Genomic DNA, 21,468 nt, shown 5'->3' with positions numbered 1-21,468 from the left:
GCTCTATGGCATCACTAGGCCCCTGGAACCAGCACCCCATACACTGTGCCAGGGCTCTATGGTACCACTTTGCCCAGTACCCACTCCCTAAACACAGTGCCAGAACTCTATATGACTACTGTACTCTTAGCATTTGCACCATATACTCTGCGCAGTGCTTACAGTAAGAGCACCTTATACACTGTACCAGCATGCTATACACTGTGCCAGGGCTCTACATGACTACTGTACTCCTAGCATCTGCACCCTATATACCATGCCAGGGCTCTATGACTTCACTGTACTCCTGGCATCCGCACTGTATACACTGCGCCAGGGCTCTATCGCATGGCTGTACATCCAGTACCAGCACCCTATGCAAGGTGCCAGGACTCTATATCACCACTGTACACTGAGTAACAGTGCCCTATACACCGGGATTTGCAGGTTGTCAGTGAACCTGTCACTGACACACACTGCTCGCTCTCAGCCCTGCCAACCGGCTCTTTTCTATGCTCCTCACTTAACAACCAATGCGCTTAATGACCAGGTTGTTGGAACCAAACCTGGTCATTAGGTAAGGAGTATCTGTACAGCCAAAGTACTTTTGCATAAACAAAAGCTGATAGCCTACTCTAAAGCTTTTTCCCCAGGAACACCTTTCCCTTTAGGTTTTGGTAAACCACTGAGCTCCCAACAGTCTGCTGCTGCTGAATCTCTAAATAGAGAAGTTGTACTCTCTAAGTAAAGTTAATGACCCTGCCAAGGATTTCTCCCAACTCTTTTTTGGCCGGCACCAGGACCCTTAAAACTGGCTTTTTTTTAGACGCAAACTGTCTGGTAGACTAACACACAGTTCCCTGGAACTCTTAAAAGACAAGGATCCTTAGCCTGGGCGCTATATATACATCCCATCCAATCCCATCCCAGCCAAGCCATGAGACACCCTGTCACACCAGATGTATAACCCTTAATGGATAAGTAATTCTTCATCACCATTTTATGGGAAATTATATCATTGCTGGTATAATGATATAGATGGGCTCTTGTACTTGATTGTTTTGCTTGCAAAAAAAACACTCATGCTACCATCAGTGAACATGTGTACAGTATTGGATGAAACATATGATCTTTATTATATGAAACATATGATTTTTATTTTAGGGTTACTAAAGCTGTCAATATTTCAAAGTGTATGTCCGATATAGATCAATTCATGTGGACCATCTATTTTTATCTGCAGCTTGATGGGGATGTCCTGAAGCCACAGTTCATAGAACAGCTAAACTATTTGAAAGATAAAAGCAAGTCGTTGGCTGAAAAAGAGAAATGTGACTGCCTGAGTGAATGCCTGCTTATATCCTCCAAGCTATGTAATAGTATGAAACCTTCCAGACCTGCAGACAAAGCTCCACAGAGACCAAAAACTGCTATGGCTGCCTTAGGTAAGATGCTAATCTGACAAAACTTTAGGAACATGATCTTCCTGGTATCGTTGATAAACTGCTTTGCAATGTCATGGTGATACAATGAACAATATTATCTAAACATGTGAGAAGACATAATGAATGCAGCTGGATTTAAAATGATTGAGTCAACTGATAAAGCTCACAGATACCTGTCTGGACCTGAAGATTCGGTCATTGAGGATCTCTATAGTGTGACAGCTCTGTGCCGTATAAGATGTGTTCCTTGGCTGGGGTGTTGGCTTGTTTAATTATCATGACAATCAGGGCAGGTCTGAATTCTTCTGACAACAAAAAATTGTCTTTTTGAAAATATTTAGCTATTTTGGAATCCTTAAAAAATCTACTTTGTGGTTTAATGGTGTTTTCAGGTTGGCCTTGTCATAATTATAAATGTATATGATTATTTAATATATTTTCAAAACTTTTTTTATTAATATCATAATTTTTTTAAAGTTTTTAAGGCATTCCTACGTTTGTTATTTAACAAATTTGTGTCTCTTTCAACGCATTTCTTCATCAGTACTTTAGAAGAAATGATATTAGTTCACTCCATCCCTCATCTACCAATTCTGAACAGACACATAGAGAGGGAAAGACAAATAGGAAGATGTCCTGCTGCCCTTTTCCCCATGGGAAACAATGGTTATTTGTGGTCTGCTGTCACTAGCAGCCCTCTGGATCACTGAACAACATTAGGAGACCAATGTATATACACAAGACTTTCACACAAGACGAATGTTCAGGCAATTGATACCTCTCTGGCTCACTGGGCCGATTAGGGCCAAACATAAAAGAACAGGCTGACCCTAGTTTCTCTCTCTTTTTCTTTTTTGTGAAGTAGTAGCATCAAACACACTGCAGAGAGGTATTTCAGGCTTTAGTTCAAATTTCAGAGCATTCTGTTCACTTTTATTCACAAAACAATTCCAATACAAAGCAATTTCCAGGGCTTACCTTCGCAGGGGATTGCAGTCATTACAGTAAAACAGAAAAAAAAGATCCAACACAATAGGTTTAATGCTAATCTCTCACAATATATTTTATGGTTTTTGCAGCACAAAACACCCCCATACAATATTACTGATAACAATGATTAGATAACACTGCAGCTTTTCAGCAACATCCTTGACTACAGAATAAACTGACCTATCCATTGTATGAAGCTATTGTAAGAAAAGTATTTTTAAACAGTCTGTACAACACACCTGTGTGCCTGAACCTACTTTAAATTCAGACATTCAATGCCTCTCCCTATCCAAATCTTTTAGTGTTTCTATTAACCTTTAGGCAATAAAGATATTTATGTATGCTGATAGCAAAGTGACACAGACATGACCTTTCTCTTCTTTCCCCATCATTGATCACCATCATCTGTGACCTTCACCCCTCTTTTTGTATCTGACTCTGTCTTGCTGTGACTAATGAAGAAAGGCTAATGTAGAGTATTCCACATAACATAATTTCATTAGTGTTACAAAGACTTTACTTTTTTGCCAGCTACGTAAGCAGAAATATTTTCTTTAGGTCCTGTTTGTGTTCATTCGCTGCATGTTGTATTCCGATCTTGTCTCAGATAAGGGGAAAGCTCAGCCCCATAAGGGACGCGAAGCAGTAGGATGTTTCCCTGTACTGCTCCTGTGTATTCTGTATATTCAGGCAGCATACAATGTCAAAGATGTAGGTAAATGTGTCTTGTGCAGAAAGGTATCAAGTTTGGGTAAATGTAAAAGTTTTAAAGTAGCTACTATTTTAAAGTGGATCTAAAGTTCCATTTTTAAATTTGAATGCCTGATTGGGCCTGACTTATTAAAACTCTCCAAGGCTGGAGAGAAGCTGGATGATCCAGCAAACTTAGAATGTATCTGGTCCAGGATTTAAAACATTTGCTAGCAAATAGCAAATTACTTTGAAGAAATCAATTCCAGGTTTGCTAGATAACCCAGCTTTACTTATGAAAGTGTATCTTCTTTCTTTGATAAATCAGGCCCATTGTTCCAGGTTTCTGAAATCAAAGTTAAGTTACATGCGTGTACCAGGATGAATGAATTCCTGCACGTCTGTGCAAGGGTTATCTCATCCTGGCATGACCAATTAAGATGGCCAAAGATCATCTGGAAGAGGAAGGAGAGAAGGAAGATGTTAGCGCTGGAACACGGACAGTTGAGTCAGCTGGGTTTAGCTTTAGTTTCATCAAACATTCTCTTATAGGTCCATGTGTTTCATTGGCAGTATTTCTTCATTCACACCAGGGAATGTTTGAGGGAACAACAGATTCCCTTTTATAAATAGATTGTTTTAGCTGTAAAAATATAAGCGGTTTTCCACATCTTGAGAGCTCTTACAGTCTATAACAGAGCAAAGATACCAGATAATGCAGATTGCTTGATTGCAAATCAGTCAACTTCTGAAGGTAAACAGCTGGATGAAATGTCTATTCCTAACTATACCATTAGACCCTTCTCTATATGACCAGAGTTGATCCTCACAATAAAAGTTGTGTGCAAATATGAAGAACATTTTAGATTGTTTCTGTGTGACCAATTTTAAAGAATGTCATTCATTATTTATAAAGGAGGGAACCTATGGGATCCGTATGAAACATCAATGAATCGGGACTACCCCCAGAAGGCCTCCTCTCCAACTATTGCTGTACGGTAAGTCACATTTTCCTCTTGTTCCGGGTTCGCATGTGCAGATGATTAGCAGTTTAGAAAATTACATCTTCTCTCTCTTATTCAACAGGATGATCAACACTGATCATGACTGCATATTTTTATTGATTTATCCATCACAAATGCAGGTTAGGCCATCCCCAACAAGAACAAGAGAAAGGCCTGGGTGGTCCTATCTGCACATTTTAGAGCAGGTATGCTCTCACACATAGGTATCATGCTCCTGGGTATTTGGGCATGGCTTTGCTGGAAAAAAAAAAGCTCAGTATATAAGCCATTGCATACACTTGCTCAAAAGATATTTTGGGGATCTACTCTAGGTCCAGCAATGCCCCAGAATGAATGGCTGGATGATCAAAGAACAACTAGGCTGTGTTCCATGGTCAGGTAAACACCCCAACATGCCTAAAATGTTCTCAAAGAAGTACTTACCTTCTTTTTGTCCTCGACTGACTGTGGCTGCCACTCTTAATTCAGGGTAAATAGAGCTGGACTGGTAAACAGTGGACTGGTAAGCCCAGGGCAACCTAGGACACACTCTATGAACACACAAGAGCATGATACATAGCCTACATCATTCCATGGTGTTGTTTTCACTACATAGAACCTTTCGCCACGGAAAGATAACAGGCAGTACATAATTGGACTGAAGATGGGCCAAAAAGTTATGTTTTGAAAAAAATGTAAAAAAAAATGAGAATTTGTAAAGAGCCTAAAGGAGAGAGGATGCTTAAGTGTAACTAAAACATTGATGGCAAGTTTACGCATGCTACACTGCATAAACTGCAAAATGTCACCCCTTGGCACAATTTGGGTCTGCTGGTTATTGTTTTAAAAAATGGAAATGTGACCCCAAAGCTACACTATAGTACAGTACATTGTCTGGAGAGAATCATTTTTGGAGCAATTTTAGTGAAACAAAAAATCAATTTTAGTGTGAAAAGCAAAATGTCATTGGCACTTCTCTAGAAACTTATTGCTTATCAGGGAACTGGCATAATCGACATAGGGGTATACATCAAAGTAAAACAGTAGCCATGATTGCAGTGGTGATTATATATTTGGAACTATTAATACAATCTGTTTTGTTTTTTCCTCCCACTTAAGGTAAAAATTGACCCTACTTGACTGTGTGCCTGTAACCCCTGTATATCACCTGTGTATTTCACAATGGAGTCTGAGTAAAACAGTTGTTAAACAGACTGATCAGTCCCACACAAGTAAATGGTATACAGGTTTCTATTTAGATAATGGTACTGTCTGCTATATTTATAAATATATAGTTTAGTCAATGAACAAAGCTGTCACCAGAAAGGTCACCTTCCACGGGTATGTGTCAAATCTATTCACATAATGTAACTGATAGCTTTTGTTACTATTGGCCTATTATGATTTTTTTTTTGTGTTCATCTTGTTATTGTTTCTCAGCCCCAAGACATCTAAAAGCTACAGGAACCCATATTATTTGTGTGATCCCATTGGAATAAGCATGTACAGTGATGAGTTTGGTTGGAAACCATATTTTAAAACTGAACCCATCAGGGCGGCAACATCATCAGGAGCCAGAAATCACCGGCCTCACCCTGATAAGGTAAATCCTTTGTATGCCAAATTTTAGTATCCAATAAAAATTAGACAACAGTGAGACAATAAAAAGCTGTCTGATTTTCCTACTCTTCCCAGCTTTGTAAATATCTGAAATGAAAGATTCAAATCAAGCCCCTGGGCATTTGTACACTGGTGAACATTTTTTTTCAAACTGCTTAAACTGCCCTTTAGGAGGGTAGGAGATCATGATTACACCAACCCTTTGGAAAAACTAGGTACAACAGTTTAATAATTTACCAGCAGAACTACATTGAGATAACCTGATTATCCATATATGATTTATTTTTTATTACTATTGTATTTCCTTCATAGATTTAGTTGTAGAGTAAATGGAAGGAACATTCAAACACAGATTCAATATTTTTTTTATATGAATAAAATCTGTAAAACAATGAAAGCATTTTGAGAAGCACTTTCTATATCAAGATTTCATATATAAGAAGATTTCAGGTGCTAATCAGTCCAGGGGGCAGCAGACATTTTACATTGTACCAGGGAACATGTTCTTTGTCTGAAGAAAGAAAGGCTAGTAAAAAATAGGTATTAAGTATATTACCAACAAATATATTTAAACTATTCAAAATAAGCAGTTTTTGGATGACATCACAGTTTACTAGATTCCAATTGTATCCCAATTTTGTGCTTTTTAAAGTGTATTTAAAGTCAAAACTTTTTATTTTTTTTATTTTTTTTTTATAGAATGGTAAGGATTAGAACCCCTGTGATGCTTTTTTTACTGCATGCATACCCATCAGGGAGATTCATCCTGTCTATTAGTTAGGATGCTCTATTTATCACATACTCAATACACACATTCTACCCTACATATTTACCTCCTTTAGCTGAAACCTTCTGGACTGTAATAGCCTGGCTAACCAGGCTTTTGTACCAATGTCTCATAGACGTAAAGGGGTCATACCCTTACTGGTATTGTTGCAACTCATTCAAGTGTATAGAGTGTTGCTGGGCAAGCATGGTTAGACCAGTACTGGGAAGAATTAGGTATAGATCTATGTAAAGAGCTGGTACCTGGATGTGTATATTGGAGATGGAGGGGTGATTTAAAGATGAACTTGTAGTTTATTACAAATAAACAACAAAAACAAAATCAAAGTTCGTAAGATGTACTTTCCAGAAAGTTTCTGAATATGTAACATGAAATAAATCAACTAGAAGTTTGACATTCCTGCTATGTGTTCTCCAAAGCCACCTGCACTGTGCACACAATATTCAACAAAGAAAACTTTGTGCACAACAATTCAACAATTCAAGGCACATGTTACAGCCGTGTAACTCATCGTGTTTAGTTGTTAAAACAAAAACAATAATAATTTTTGGAAATGTTGCTAATGTGCAATGTTTTAAACTGAACAACAAAATAGGACTTATTTTAAACCTTGCTGGCCCCCAGTGCACAGTGTGGGCATGATGTGTGCCAGATCTCAGTGCTGCTATTAGTGCTCTTGTATAGGTGTAAACAAAGCCACTGGCTTGTTAGTTCAAACATGATGGCGAATTGGGACTTTCTCCTATACAAACAACTAGTTTATGCCGCCACTCCCTCTGGCCACTTCTCACCCATCAGATTTCTTTTTTCATGGCCACCCCCCTTCCTATCAGAACATTGTTTGACTGACCGCATCCCCTCCATTAAAACAATTTAGCTTCTGGCAATGCTCCCCAGCCAGAACACTTCTCTGTATACTAAATTGTTGGCAAAGCTCTCTTAAATCTATAAACAAAGCCCTGGACAGATATTTCTTAGTCAAAATATTACTCTGCATTATTAAACTAAGAGAAATCCTAGCAGTGGTCTGTAAACAAGGAAATATTTCTCCAGTGCTGTGTACATTATGTGGTTAAAGCTGCCAGAAATGGGATGCAGTGAGACCTCTTTTGTGGACATCACTGGTCCAGTTAAAGGTAAATAATATTTGAAAACAAATTTTTACAACATTTTTTCTTGTTTTGTGTCTTTATTTCTAGCCTTACCTAGCCCTTTTTGAGAAATGGGTCTCATTCTGAATTGTAATGGGATGGATATCTGGTACCCCCCTTATTAGAGATGGATTTCAGAGTCCATTTTAATAATGTATTAACAGGTTGTCATTAGCATTTTTAGCAACTGTGATGGTGTGGGCAGAATCAGGAGATGATGTCTGTCTGCCATATAAACGAGTTCAAAGATGTGGCATCTCAAGGAAATCCACAATAATCATAATGTCATCCTCAATAATCTGAGGAAGTCTGTAGGCATCAGTAGAGAATAAGACGAGCCAGGTAATCCAGTCCAACAAAGTGTCTCCATCCAGAGCTTTTTGCCAGCATACCTGACATTACCACATAGCTTGCTCTGGAATTTAGTGGGCAGACAGGAGAAGAGAAGTCTTGTTTTTTTTGGATGTCTTTCTTTGTTTGTTTATGTGGCTTTTTCTTTAATATTTTAATCCTTTTTCACATGTTTAGTTTGCAGATAATAAAGTACCAAAATAAAAACCAAAAAACACTTTATCAAGGTCATCATGGTAGAAACAGTTTGCAATGTTATGCCTTATGGCTAATAGTAACCTTTAGTAAATACTTTTTATCTTCAGACTTTTGCAGCTTGGCGGTTACCTCATCAAGAGAAAAAGATTTCAGAAGACAGCCGCTCTTCTTGGATTAAGCCGCCATCTATTGCAGAGGTGCAGAGAGTAATGGCATCACAGTATCTCACTACATACAAAGGGGACTATCTAGGGATACCACAAGGTATGACTGAGTAAAACCTTTTTGACAGGAACATATATGAAGGCTCTGTACTCCAGGAACATAACCCATATAAATAGTCCATATAGAGAATTTATATTCAATCTCCACATAAGCACCACGTCCACCACGTCCTATAGATAAGTAAGCTGGATGCTTTTCTTGAAGCACAGAATGTAATTATTAAAATTTGAAAGTAAAGACGCCACAAGCTTTTGATCCAGGGAACATCCAACTGTCCCACAGGATCAGGAAGGAGTTATTTTTGCCCTGTTGGAGCAAATTGAACCAGAGTTTATAAGGGTTTTTTGCATACTTCTTGATCAACTATGCATATCTGGGATATGTTTATTCCCCTAGTGGTTGAACTTAATAGACATGTCTTTTTTCAGCCTGACTAACTATGTATCCAGTAAACATGACACTTTGATCACTATGATCACTTGATGACTATTCTATTTTCTAAGCTTTTTGAGGTGCCGCATAATGCATTTCTGATTGTCTTTTTAAATATCCCATGAAAAGCCACTTTTGCAAAAAAGCATCAATAAATAGCAGAGCTTGTTGTAATAAATGGGCATCCATAAGATTATCTACCATTATCTCATCCTTGGAATGCTGGAAATGGAAGCCAAATGAGGTGTGTGGGAAAACGGCGATCACATTACTTATCCATACGTTTTATTTACAGCAGTATACATTTTTAGTTGGATGATAAATGGCCTACTACAGTTCTGTTACCTGCATCTTAAGGTACAGACAGCAACAGTCTATTATATATGTATTTTATTCAAAACAAGAAATATAGTTTTGGCTCTCTGTAGAGTATAACAAGTTCTGTCAATCAGTAATATCTATAAAGAATGATAGTAATACATGGAGAAATACTGCATCATCTTTAAACCTGCCATCACATCTCCAGTATTGCCTATGAATTGCCTCCAGCAGTATTAAGCTATGAAAGATGAGTAATTTCCTATCTGGAGTTGTCAGTTACAAATATGTGATCAGCATTTGCACCTGTAGTCTCGTCAGATAAGGGTGTGTAAGCTGAATATATGCACTGTGTGATAGGGCAGTTAATCTCTATTTCCAGGTAAGGAATACTATGCAATACTATACCCATGGAACCGATTACATATTGAACCAGTATTCTTTTCTGATAGCATTTAACAATCCAGATGGTTATTAGGTTTTCTTAAATAATTCTTTTGTGCACTATTTGCATCTCAAATGACAATATTTTACAACTCTATGGTAAAAGTACTGCCAGTCCTAATAAAATACACCATATAATTCTTTTACTGTCACGAACAGGGTAAAATCTGAATTTCTGAGTCTTTCCAGGAGCCTTGTGCTGTTCTTAGTGTATTTCCAGACTTCTGGTGTATTCTGATAAATAACATCCCAGAGACATCTAAAAGTCAGCCGCAATCTGCTTGTACAATCTTTGTACAATTCTTTTCAGGTTACAATCAACGTTGTAGTTTGAAGACCTGCTTGAAGAATTCTTGCAATTTGTAGCCAATTAGGTCATCTGGCCACATAGTTTCTGATGAGTGACATTAAGCTGTAAGACATTGAAACCCTTCAAATGACATGTGTCTGGTGAAGTGACCATGTTTATAGCTACTAATAAAATTGAATGCTTATTTTACAGCTCTGACAACGCCAACATTGTTAGATATTAACAGATTTTCCTTTTACAAGGACAACGCACCAGTAATAAATCCTTTAGGTGGTTGAGGAAATAAAAAGCAACTATCTTGTATCATACCAGCTATCTCAAGGCCAATTACAAACTTTTACATACAAATTTTAATATACATAGGCCACTATGTTCTAAATTAAGGTCTTTGGTGTAGGTATAGTAAACTGTATTGCCTGTTTATTCCTTTAATTATTGGCACACCGTGTGATATAGGCAAGCCTGAAAGAGAATGTATATGTGTTATATGTTCAAATGAATTATCTGGCAACTGTCAAATGTTAGACTACGTACACACATTCAATAATTGTCGTTAGAAAAGGATCTATCACGATCCTTTCTAACAACAGAGTCTTGTCCAATAACCCCGAGGTAATTATTCGACGATATTCATCTGACATGTGTACGTAGCTTTACATTTACTGTGTAATAAATAGGGGTTTTGTTGTGTGTTCTGGTACCTAACATCTAAAAATATTTAGAACACACTTAGGACTTAATGATGCATCAAGTTTTTGTGGGCATTATACAGTAAATTCACAGTAATGTAAATAGACTCCTATATTTTTTTTCTAAATTATTAGTTTAGTGTTTTACGGCCAGTTTGGCTTTCCAGAAAGGCGTCTGTTCAGTATGTTATGTATCAGTGTAATAGAGCTCAACAGACAATACTTTTTCAATAATATCAGTCATATTTATTCCATATACATTGTCTAATACAGGTTGACAATATCTGGTAACCTCCAGACCTGAGGAGTTCCGGATTTTTTAAAATTCCTGATTTTTTTTTTTTTTTTTTTATACTTACCTCCACAAACAGGCCAGCCTTCCTCTAGCAGCACCTGCAGATATCTGGCTCAGTTCCAGGGAGCAGGCAGCAGAGACATCTCAATGTGTAATTTAGTTTAGCAAGCAGACATAACAGCTGTTTCTGCGGAACAGCGCCATCAAAACATTAGTGGCCAACAGTATACTGCAGTCCCTGTACTGAAAACGTGATCCAAAATCATGCCAGGAAACTGAAGGATCTGGTTTTTCGATTGCCAACTTGTACACAGCTGCATTTCCTGCTAGGCAAACTAAGTGAGGAGGGGGCAGCAATCACAATCACTTTATTCAGTAAAAGGGAAATTGGTCACAAAAAGGAAGATGTACTCTAAGACTGTTATTGTCATATGTCATGCTGTGCCGGTACAGGATGCAGAAGGGGAAACTCCTTTGTCCCGATTGCTATCCTTATGAATGTCAATGGAAAGGGGGTGTGGAGTGCCAAACCTATACCATGCTTTGGGCCAAATTCTCTCTTTTTTCATTAATCCATCTCTGGTTTATTGTCATATACAGGTTATCAAGTTAAATATGCTGTAGATGCTGCACCAGACTGGAGAAAAGAACTCCCTAAACCTCTCGCCACGGAGTCACGATTTCATTATCAAATCCAGCCACGAGCTCCAGAACTGGATGACGTCACTCACAAATATGGATGTTACTCAACAAGGCGTCTTGCAGCAAAAGGAGCTGGTATGTTCTATCAGGATCATATTTAGTAACATGTATCATGGCCTGGTAAATGTTAGATTTTTGATCCAATGAATTTGGGTCTAAGTCCCTGTGTTACAGGCAGACTTTGCCTGGTGGGAGGGATTGGCAAGGTTCTGTACATTGGTTTCTGAAAACAGAAAGCGGTGTTATATACCGCCACTCTACATGAGATACTGAGCCTCCATGCATGAAACATCTAAAATCCATTAAATGAATAGGGCAGGTTAGTGACCGAGGAAGAAAGAGCTAGATGATGCTGGATGTCCTCCTGGAAGGAAATGAGATGGACTATCTATTTCAAATTCACATTGTGAGGGGGTCAAAGTGTGCAGTAAAGTCAGCCAATTCAACCATTTCAGTACTGGCTAGTCTGTAATAAAGACTGAAGGTGAGGCTAGAGTTTGGCTTTAATTAAAGTTCTTAAAAGAACGTAAGCGCAGAATCAGCAGTGTTGTTAGCTCACTACTGGAAGTGAGGAGCTCATTGGATATCTAGCAGAATTATTAGGTACATTTCTGTACTGGCAGTATATTTTAAAGAAACAAAATATAGGAAAATATGCATAAGCTGCAGAGATGTACTGTTCATTTAGTCCTATTTTGCCCCGACACACATTTAAGTAAGGCCTCTCTGCCTGGCAGCAACCCTAATAATCCACCTGACTTTATGCTATGTAAAAGTGTCATCTGGCCACTTCTGGATTTCTCTTACATGATGTAGTTGCATAATATAAACATGAGGACAATAGAGGACTTGCCAATACTGGGATTTCAAGGCAAGGGTTTGTTGAATGTACAGTACATGACGTATATGTTTGTATACTGTATTAAAAAGAAAAATAGAAGTGACATGTGCTGGTTCTATGCAGTGGTCCTCACAATGGGCCTGATGTATTAAAGCTCTCCAAGGCTGGAGAGGAAACACTTTCATCAGTGAAGTTGGGTGATCCAGCAAACTTGGAATGGATCTGGTCCAAGATTCAAAACATTTACCATTTTAGGTTTGATGGATCACCCAGCTTGACTGGAGAACCTTGGAGAGCTTTAAAAAATCAGGCGCAAAAAAACAGGCAGATGGATCCTTTATTGAAATGTCCAATGACAAAATGTGGAGGATGCCATTGCTGACAACCCCATGTTAGAATGCTAGTCCCTTGTTGTCATGTCACTCAATGACCTAAATACTTTTTAAATAGTAGACTCTTTTCCTTGACCCTTTGTTTTTTCTACTTATTTTAGGAAGCAACAATTAGTGCTACTGCCAGACACTGGCTACAATCACAGCACTGCAGGTTTCCTCAGGTTTGACCTAATGTAAACTCAAATGCACAAGAAACAAGTTAGGAGATTACGTATGTGATGAAACACCAGGAGGCTATTATTCAGGTTTCATAGGCTTACAGTGTCAAACGCCTTGATGCATTTGCCCTTATTCATGAAGCTGACACATTACAAAACACACTATATATATATATATATATATATATATATATATATATTGCTGCAGCCAGTCAGTTATGATCATCTAATTATTGTACTTATCATCTATCATCCACCTATCTAAATGTCTAAGCCATTTAAAAATGTACAAAACATCTTCCTTGCAGTGGTATTGATAATACTCTAGATAATACATGTATGGAATACCAACTCATTAAAGAGGAAGTAAATTAAGCAGAGAAAAAAAAATGTGAACAGGCAGGTTCATTTTTGCAGGAGAGATGTTGCTTCTGTTTGAAATCTTTTACTCAAAGTATCACATGCCCCTGGATGCTGGGAATGCCAGCCTGGCTAAATTAGGAACCAGGGGAGGATGGCAGTGCCCATGCCTGAGCAAGGTTAAAAACAGGTACATTTATTTTATTGCAAAAGGGACATGTCCTGCCTGGACACAATTTTTCAAATATTAGGTTTAGTGGGATTATAGGTTGTTCACTAAGAAACAAGAAGTGACCCCCTTTAGTTGTCAGCTTAGTGAATCAGACAAAGCTCTGCTAACTTCAACCATCCAGTCATGTACCAGCAAAAATCATGTTCTTTATTCTTTTCTTTGCATGTGATTGGGCATTCTTTGCATGTTTAGTTTCACAACTATTAAAGCAAAGTTAAATATTCCTTGCAAATGGATAATGCACTTTCTTGGTGACCAGCCTATATAAAGTACTTTTGTAAATCAGCCTCACTGTAATATGTCAGTGTTCTCATTTAACACATATGGCCCAGTATTGCCACCTAGTGGTCCTGTCCTATTTATTTACCAAGCCATATCAAACTTTCTATGTGTTGCATTAACCCTTGGTAACTGTTGTCATAAGGCAATGCAAAGGGACAAATAATATAACGTATGATATCCTCAATCAAAAAAACCTTATTCATAAAAATAAGACACAGTGCCAAGGAATTCAATTCATAGGAGAGTCTAGTATTTGATGATCTAATAGACTTCTTTCTGAACCTATGTGCTACCTTGACATTTAAAGCAGAACTAAACCCTTTTTACAAAAAAACTACATGCTACAAAAATCAGGTCTTTTACTACAGAGAGGATAGAAGATGTCCATTCTGCAATAATCTGCCTGGTTACATTGTTTTAAAAACACTTACCTGTCCTTATTCTGTTTCAGGTCCACCATCTTTTCATTTCTTGGTTTCAATCTTTGGCCATCATGATTGGCCAGACTGGAATCCTATATCTCCAGCGTAGGCACACAGGAGTTTGTTCAGTCCTGGCAGCTGCCTACACACATGAGCAGCTCAGCAATTTTGTCCCTATCTGCAAAAAACCTGCCGCATCACCAAATTTTAAAGTGAAATTTAATGTCTGCTTTAGGAACACCTTTCCTGTTTCTTCTTTCAGAGTAGTGTTGGCATCATAACACTAATGTTTTTTTGTTTTTTTTAGTTAGATTGTAAGCTCTTCGGGCCAGAGTCAACTCCTCCTGTGTCACTTTCTGTATCTGCCTGTCATTTTTAACCCCTATTTACTGTACAGCGCTACCTAATATGATGGAGCTATATAAATACTGTTTATTATTAATATTACTTACAATATGCCTAAAATTTTCTCTAATTCAATATTTTAAATGGTGTTAGGTTCAGGCTACATGTATAATACAGCAAAATCCTGTGTAGGATAGGAGGGGTCCTGCTGCTGTTTCACATTAACCTACAGGTCTCCTCCCCATATTGCCACTGCAGAGTGAAAGGAGAAGAAGCACACTGATGAGCTCAACATTATGTCATTTTTTTTCTCCTCTTATTAATGCATTGCTTGTAGCGCATCTCTTTCACTCATTATGTTTGAATCCCCCTCTCTGATTGTACAGTAGTCTTCAAGAGATTGACACCAAGAATAAATTTGTGTCATTGCACATTAAATTAAAAACAATAGTAAAAAGAAAGGAATAGTTTCAAATATCAAATAAATAAAAATACAAAGTAAAGATGTGTCCTTTATATCTGTGTGGAGTTTAGTGTTATTCAAATGGCAAATTTATTACAAATAATCGGTAAAAGGTTTCCTAACATGGCTGTTGACGAGAACTAACAATCTGTTAAACTTTTCCTAAACACCAGCCGGTGACTTATATCTGACTTTTCAGGCACTAGATGCAAGCTTTGCTTCTTTCAATCAGATCTGTGTGTGGTCCCCTCTGTATAGTCTTTGTTTAATGGTATCATCTGCACAATTTTTATACCCAAGATGATTTATACGCACAGCTCATTGTCTTAAACTGGTTTTATTTAATTTCCCATGGCATTTCAGTTCCTACAGTGACATATGCTCATATCCGAAACCAACAAAACAAAACTCAACTGACCACATATCAGAGGCATTTCGGTAAAGAATATGTTGACCTTTCTGGTCTTGTAGCTTCACTGGATCCCGCAGAGCTGGCGAGTCATCTGCAGAGTGTCCCTAATGAAGGTAATGGATGTCTTTATTATCTCTATATCGTGATCTTTCTGGAAAAGAAATTGCTTTTTTGAGTGACTTACATGAGATTTCTTGCAACTGACAGAAAGAAGAATGCTTGAGAAGTTTCTAAAAGCCTTACGGAAAAATGACAATCAGCGCTTAGAAACTAAATCAACTCAGACCAAATTAAAGTGATGCCTGGAAGAAGACGTAACTCTCTAGTGCTAATCTTTGTGTGACAATTCTTTCTTCTGTAGTGATTGCTGTGAAAATCTGGCACAAAAAAGAACAGACTATGGTTTTGATTGCTTATTTCATGAAATAGATTTTACTCATGTAATTCTATTATAAGTAATAACCCATAGAGATCCTCCTTCCCTTCACTGGCAAAATTTGATTTTCACAAGAAATAGATTTGGATTTCTGTTGCAGTATGATTTGTTCTGTAATACATTTGGTGCTGTAATACAGCTCTGTAGCTGTGTTTTTTTTTTTTTTTAATGGGAAGTAATGTCCATGTCATAATATTGTCATGCATTTCCTTGGTCACCCATGGTAATAACACAATACTCAAAATGTCTTTGCATTCTCACCAGTTAACCTAATCAGACATCCAGTTAGACTGGTACAGCAAACCATAAATAGTGGACAAGTTCTAGCAGGAGATAAAAAAACAGATTGGGTAGGACATTTTTCAGACTTTTTATCAAATTTTACTAGTTGCACAAACTTTCCATTACTAGCAACAATTGCAAGGTGTTCTTTGTAAAAACATACAGTTATATAGTCAGTATGACAAAAAGTGCATCAAGTTCAACCTCTAGGGAAATAAACATTGCCCGGATGAAACCATATGGACATAGTTGATCCAGAGGAAGGTAAAAAAACCTTTAGAAACATTGTTTTCTCCAAGAGGGAAAAAAATTTCTTCCCAGTCCCACAAGGCAATTGGATGTTTCCTGGATCAACAGTCTTAGGTGTCATTCTTGTTAAAATTCAATACTCAGTTATATTCTGTACTTCTAGAAAAGCAGCCAGCGTTTTCTTACAGCAATCTACAGCAGTGGTCGGCAACCTTTTGGAGCTCACAGACCTCTAATTTTATTGACTCCGGACTGCGCATGCTCAGGGACACACGGGCATTCAAAGGGGAAGAAACTTCCCCCAGAGTGACGTCATCATGCCAGAACCCGCCCACTCAGACCAGGCTCAGACCTGCAATTAGGTTTTCTCCAGAGACATGGTCCATGGCTCTGGTCAGTGCGCCCCCCCCCCCCCCCCCCAGCAGAGTCCTTTTCCGGGGGCACACCGGCTAAGCCTTCCTTATCAGGAGATATAATTTTACCTATGCACAGTACAGGTCCTCCAGTAATGGTTGTAATATAGATTACCTTTTTTGGGCTGTACTCTCTTTGCCAGGTCCCAACGCAAATTATTCATCAGACCACAATCATTCACTTAAACGATGCAACCTCCATACGTAAAATTTTTTGACAGTGCTTAGCCAGCAAAATCCAACATTCTGCTTTGCAAGATTTACGTATATGTACTTGTGTGAAATTTGTTACTGCTCTGTATTTTATTACAGGGTCATGGTACAACCAGCTATAGTGGTGATTTATGATCATCTGAGGCTACATCATCTTTCCTTGCTATATTTTCTATATCAGTCTTTAACCAGCTATAGTGGTGATTTATGATCATCTGAGGCTACATCATCTTTCCTTGCTATATTTTCTATATCAGTCTTTAAGTGATCATAAAACTCAAAAATACAAAATGTAATATAAAATATTTTCTAATATTATGTGTGAACGAACCTTTATGTAAAGGTGTCTGTACTGTATCGTGTCAAGGGGTAGCCTTTTATTTTCTTTTAAATGAAAATTATCCTGCAACAGATTAACATTTACAAGTATTTATGAACATTTTCCTTAATGTATTACTTACATAAGCATCAAGCTTCAACAAGTTTATTACATAGGGTAATTGACCCTTTGGATGAACACTTTCAAGAAATTAAATGTATGCTTAACCTTTTTACCTCTAGTCTTTGCCTTCTTTAACAAGAAGGCACCATTAGGAATGTCAGGTTCCTGGCTCCTTTCGCTGGCTCCGATAGCAATGAAGGACACAATAGTATGTAGGGGGTGCCAGAAAAACCCACAGTACATGGTGGAGCTTCAGGAATCACTTTTAAAAAAACTTCAACCCTTATCAGGATCTTCAAACAGCAAAATCTGCTGTCATAATGTTATAGCCTTAGCCTGTACGAGCTATATGAACTGTGTGGACTTTGTGTGATATTTTATTAGTTTTAAAGAATTACATTTAAATTTTGCCTACCTCAGTGCATTTGTTACTACAATCTAATAAAGACAATGTACCTTAAACACTACATTTTTGTGAGTTTGTACTAGAAGATCAGAAGTTTCATAGGGTTAATGACCACAAATCCAACTTCTCCTTCCCTTTTTACCAATGTATTTATTGTGTTTGCTGTTTAGTTATGGTCCAGGCAGGTAGGGAGTCTCTCATAATTTGGAGATATTTCTTCTCAATTCCCGTTTGGTCACCAGGCCAGGATATGCAGGGACATCTTTCCCAAGGGCCACATATACCAAGCATACCTGAAAAAGATTATACAGGTTCACATTCAAAAATCTGGCCATCAATATTCCGGATCTTTCCGTTTTGATTTCTGAGCACATTTTCAAATATACACTGTTTTCTGGAGATGCCGTTTATGTTTTGATGGTGCTGTACTCCGGAATAGGCTGTTAGGGCTTTCTTTTCCTCCACAAATTGAAGTTGTTTTTGTTGCTGAGGATGAAGATGATCATTCTGACAGCCCATCTGCTATTTAGCTTCTTTTCGAGGGTACAGTAATGATTAAAAATCTGATACATTATTTTGTTTAGTTGAACTAAAATTCTGTAAAACTGTTTTTTTTTAGTTGGTGAACATTAAAACCTGATTTGCTTTTCAATTAGTGTCATTTCATTTAGTGTTATTTCATTTTTATATATACAGCATATATAACCTTCAAAAATCCTCAGGTCCGGAGTTTGCCGTATTTTTGAATGTCAACCTGTAATTATTCTATGCCTTATGTGAAAAAATATTGCCTTTTGATACACAAGGCAATCAAATGAAATTTTTGAATCAAATGAAATTTCTTTTAAAAATATCAGAGCAGGCATAGTATGTAGGGATCATTTGACACTCCTGTCCCTATAGCCTCATTGCTGTATTTCTGTAATGTGAGATCTAAGGTATTGCTGTCTCTGACTGCTAAACTGATTCAGACACCTAGAGATCTGGTGATTACTGTCACCTAAATCTGCACTGGATGCATATTTCTGCTTTCATTCACTTTCTGCTTTTTTGCTGATAATCCTCCTGCTATATACCTACCCACCCTCCACCAGTTATTGGCTGGTATTTTAGGGCCAGCTCTGGCATTAATGAACTAAAGCCTTGGTCCTCTACCGAAGTAAATTTATCCACACTGAGACAGTGTGGATCAAGTAAGGGAAGGTTTGTAATGGAGAATAGATCAGCTGCAGGCAAACAGGTGATCTTTTTAGTAGAATTTCCAAGTTCCAGTTTTGATTGCAGTATGGCTTCCCCTAAAACAACAGTATCACCAGACAGGAAATAGGGAAAACTTCCGTAGACATGTACAGAGATACAAATCCTATATAAATAATAATATAAATAATATAGTTATATTTAAATAAATACAATTATATATATACTCTATTTATTTTTACATCCACATATAATTAATAAATAAAACAATTTGATTTTTAATCCCAGCTAAAGGAAAAAACTACAGTATATGCAACCTTATACACCTGTGTTTTTTAGGGTAACTCATGTGTTAAGTGTTTACTGGTACTTGCAAGTCTGAGTACACCTAGAAGGCATTTAATATTTTTCTCATAATTCTTTTTCAGTTATTTGTTGTGACATTCTCCTCCTAAGCCTTTCAAAAACATGATCATCTTCCTGTCTGGTAACCTGAAGCTATAGATGCTTGGCTTTACAAAGTAGAAAATATGCAGTATGTTCAGTATTTGTCTGAAATATTCCTCAGTAACAGACATTAAATAAGGGTGAGCAGACCATTATTATTCTTTTAGAGCCATGTGATGTAGGTGTGAAGTTTATTTTGCTGCAGGTTAGAATTATTCTTTTGTGTTAGCAGGAGAAAGGTGAGCTGTGGGGCTGGCTATTCATTGTAAATGGCACCCAACACACCTTCTCGACGTGCCTGTGTTTGCAGAAAATCCTAAAATAACAAACTACTGTGCATTGTCGTGCCCTAAACGTGTTGCAGGTATAATTTATCATCCATCAGAGTACAGTAGCAGACCATGTACGTGAATTGGTTGCTTATCTTGATGTATCACAGAGGTCTGTCCTAATGTGATGGGGGAATAGGGCAAGATTATCATTTGGCCTTATTTTACCTCTGCTACCTCTAAGCCAAGAAAACAAGGCAAAAACTGCATTTTTTTAAAATTCCATTTGCAGGTTTCTCTGTGTTTGCATGGGTTTTCTCCAGGTACTCTGGTTTTACCCAACATTTTAAAAACACTGTTACTTTTAATAATATAAAATAATAAGTAAAACTGATCTGGAACTGAACAAAGACTTGTACAAGATATTTGCAGAAATTCAATGCTCCCCTGTCAACATGGACAAGTTTGAAAATGAACTCCAGGAAAATATTAAAAAGAACTTACAATTTTTGAATAAAACAATTATTAAATCTATTTAGGAAACCACTAGCTAGTACTCGGCTTTTGCAAGAATTTGAATATTCATGATAGCCTGGCAGGAATAATTAGGAACATGATAGCTTGTAAGTATGTCTAGGACTATGGAATTCTGATGAGTATACCCAGAACTGTAGCTTAGTAAACATAATTTAGGACCATAATATGTTGGTATGCAATATGTAGGGTGATTGTAGTAATGAATTCATGATCAGTGTCAATATTGAGCAGAGCTGTTGGTTTGTAAAATATAATTTTTTAGAATAACAAGTTAATCAGTGCCAAACATAGGTTAACTCAGTTTAACTTGCTAAGTAAGCTAAAGCACCACTTAAAAGATATGTCAAAGAAATGTTTTTTTTTCTGTAGAGTATGAAGAATTTCTAACCTTTCTTTGCACTTGGCAAAAGTGAGTGAAACAATCAACACAAAAATAGGATTCAAACCCTTCCCCTTTTAATCTTTACTCTTTACAAGGTCTATATATAAAACAGTGAATTTTACATTCACCAAACATTTTCTGGTGAAGCACCAAGTCTATGTGTTTTTAATGACACTGACTGGTTCTTCCCTAGTTTAATGAATGGCACATTTACTGCTTTTAAAATACGCCCTTAAGATTTCCTTAATAAATAAAAATAATAAAAATGATTATATTAATAAACTAATTGCCCAGAGGGGACAAAAGTGTGTTCAAATAAAGCAGTAATATGATTAAATTAAAAAAAAAAGTTTGGTCTGGTGACTGGGTTTCTTTAAATTCTCAACTTTAAAAAATTGTATGTAAAACTTTGATATGGAAAAATTTTGATATGGAAAGATTTTTTTTGTTTTCCCAAACTTTAATAAATCTGCCTGATCATAATCTGTCAGCTTCTTGCTCATGCATGTATTAGGACATTACGTGATAAATGCATCCATTATTATATTCACTGACGTTATATTCCATTTTGTCAAAATCTAATTTTTAAAGCATGTCTGTGCTGATGATTGTGATAAAACAATAAGTCATTGTGAATATCTCATTTTATTTGAGG

The 21,468-nt window shown here is 37.1% G+C and overlaps 1 protein-coding gene across 1 annotated transcript in view; it reads left to right on the top strand.

Annotated features, from left to right (window-relative positions):
- Positions 1-18,042, top strand: part of TEX26 (testis expressed 26) — an 18,622-nt gene extending 580 nt beyond the window's left edge. The window contains exons 2-8 of the mRNA XM_072404425.1: positions 1,223-1,424; positions 4,021-4,102; positions 5,549-5,711; positions 8,323-8,479; positions 11,529-11,705; positions 15,492-15,653; positions 15,748-18,042. Of these exons, the coding sequence (XP_072260526.1) occupies positions 1,223-1,424; positions 4,021-4,102; positions 5,549-5,711; positions 8,323-8,479; positions 11,529-11,705; positions 15,492-15,653; positions 15,748-15,839 (1,035 nt within the window). The 3' untranslated portion in view covers positions 15,840-18,042. The remainder of the gene's footprint in view (positions 1-1,222; positions 1,425-4,020; positions 4,103-5,548; positions 5,712-8,322; positions 8,480-11,528; positions 11,706-15,491; positions 15,654-15,747) is intronic.
- Positions 18,043-21,468: the final 3,426 nt, after the last annotated feature.

This window comes from Pyxicephalus adspersus, chromosome 1 (genome assembly GCF_032062135.1).
Source record: "Pyxicephalus adspersus chromosome 1, UCB_Pads_2.0, whole genome shotgun sequence".
NCBI lineage: Eukaryota > Metazoa > Chordata > Amphibia > Anura > Pyxicephalidae > Pyxicephalus > Pyxicephalus adspersus.
The sequence above is the reverse complement of the archived record's forward strand: the minus strand, read 5'-3'. Positions and strand labels throughout refer to the sequence as shown.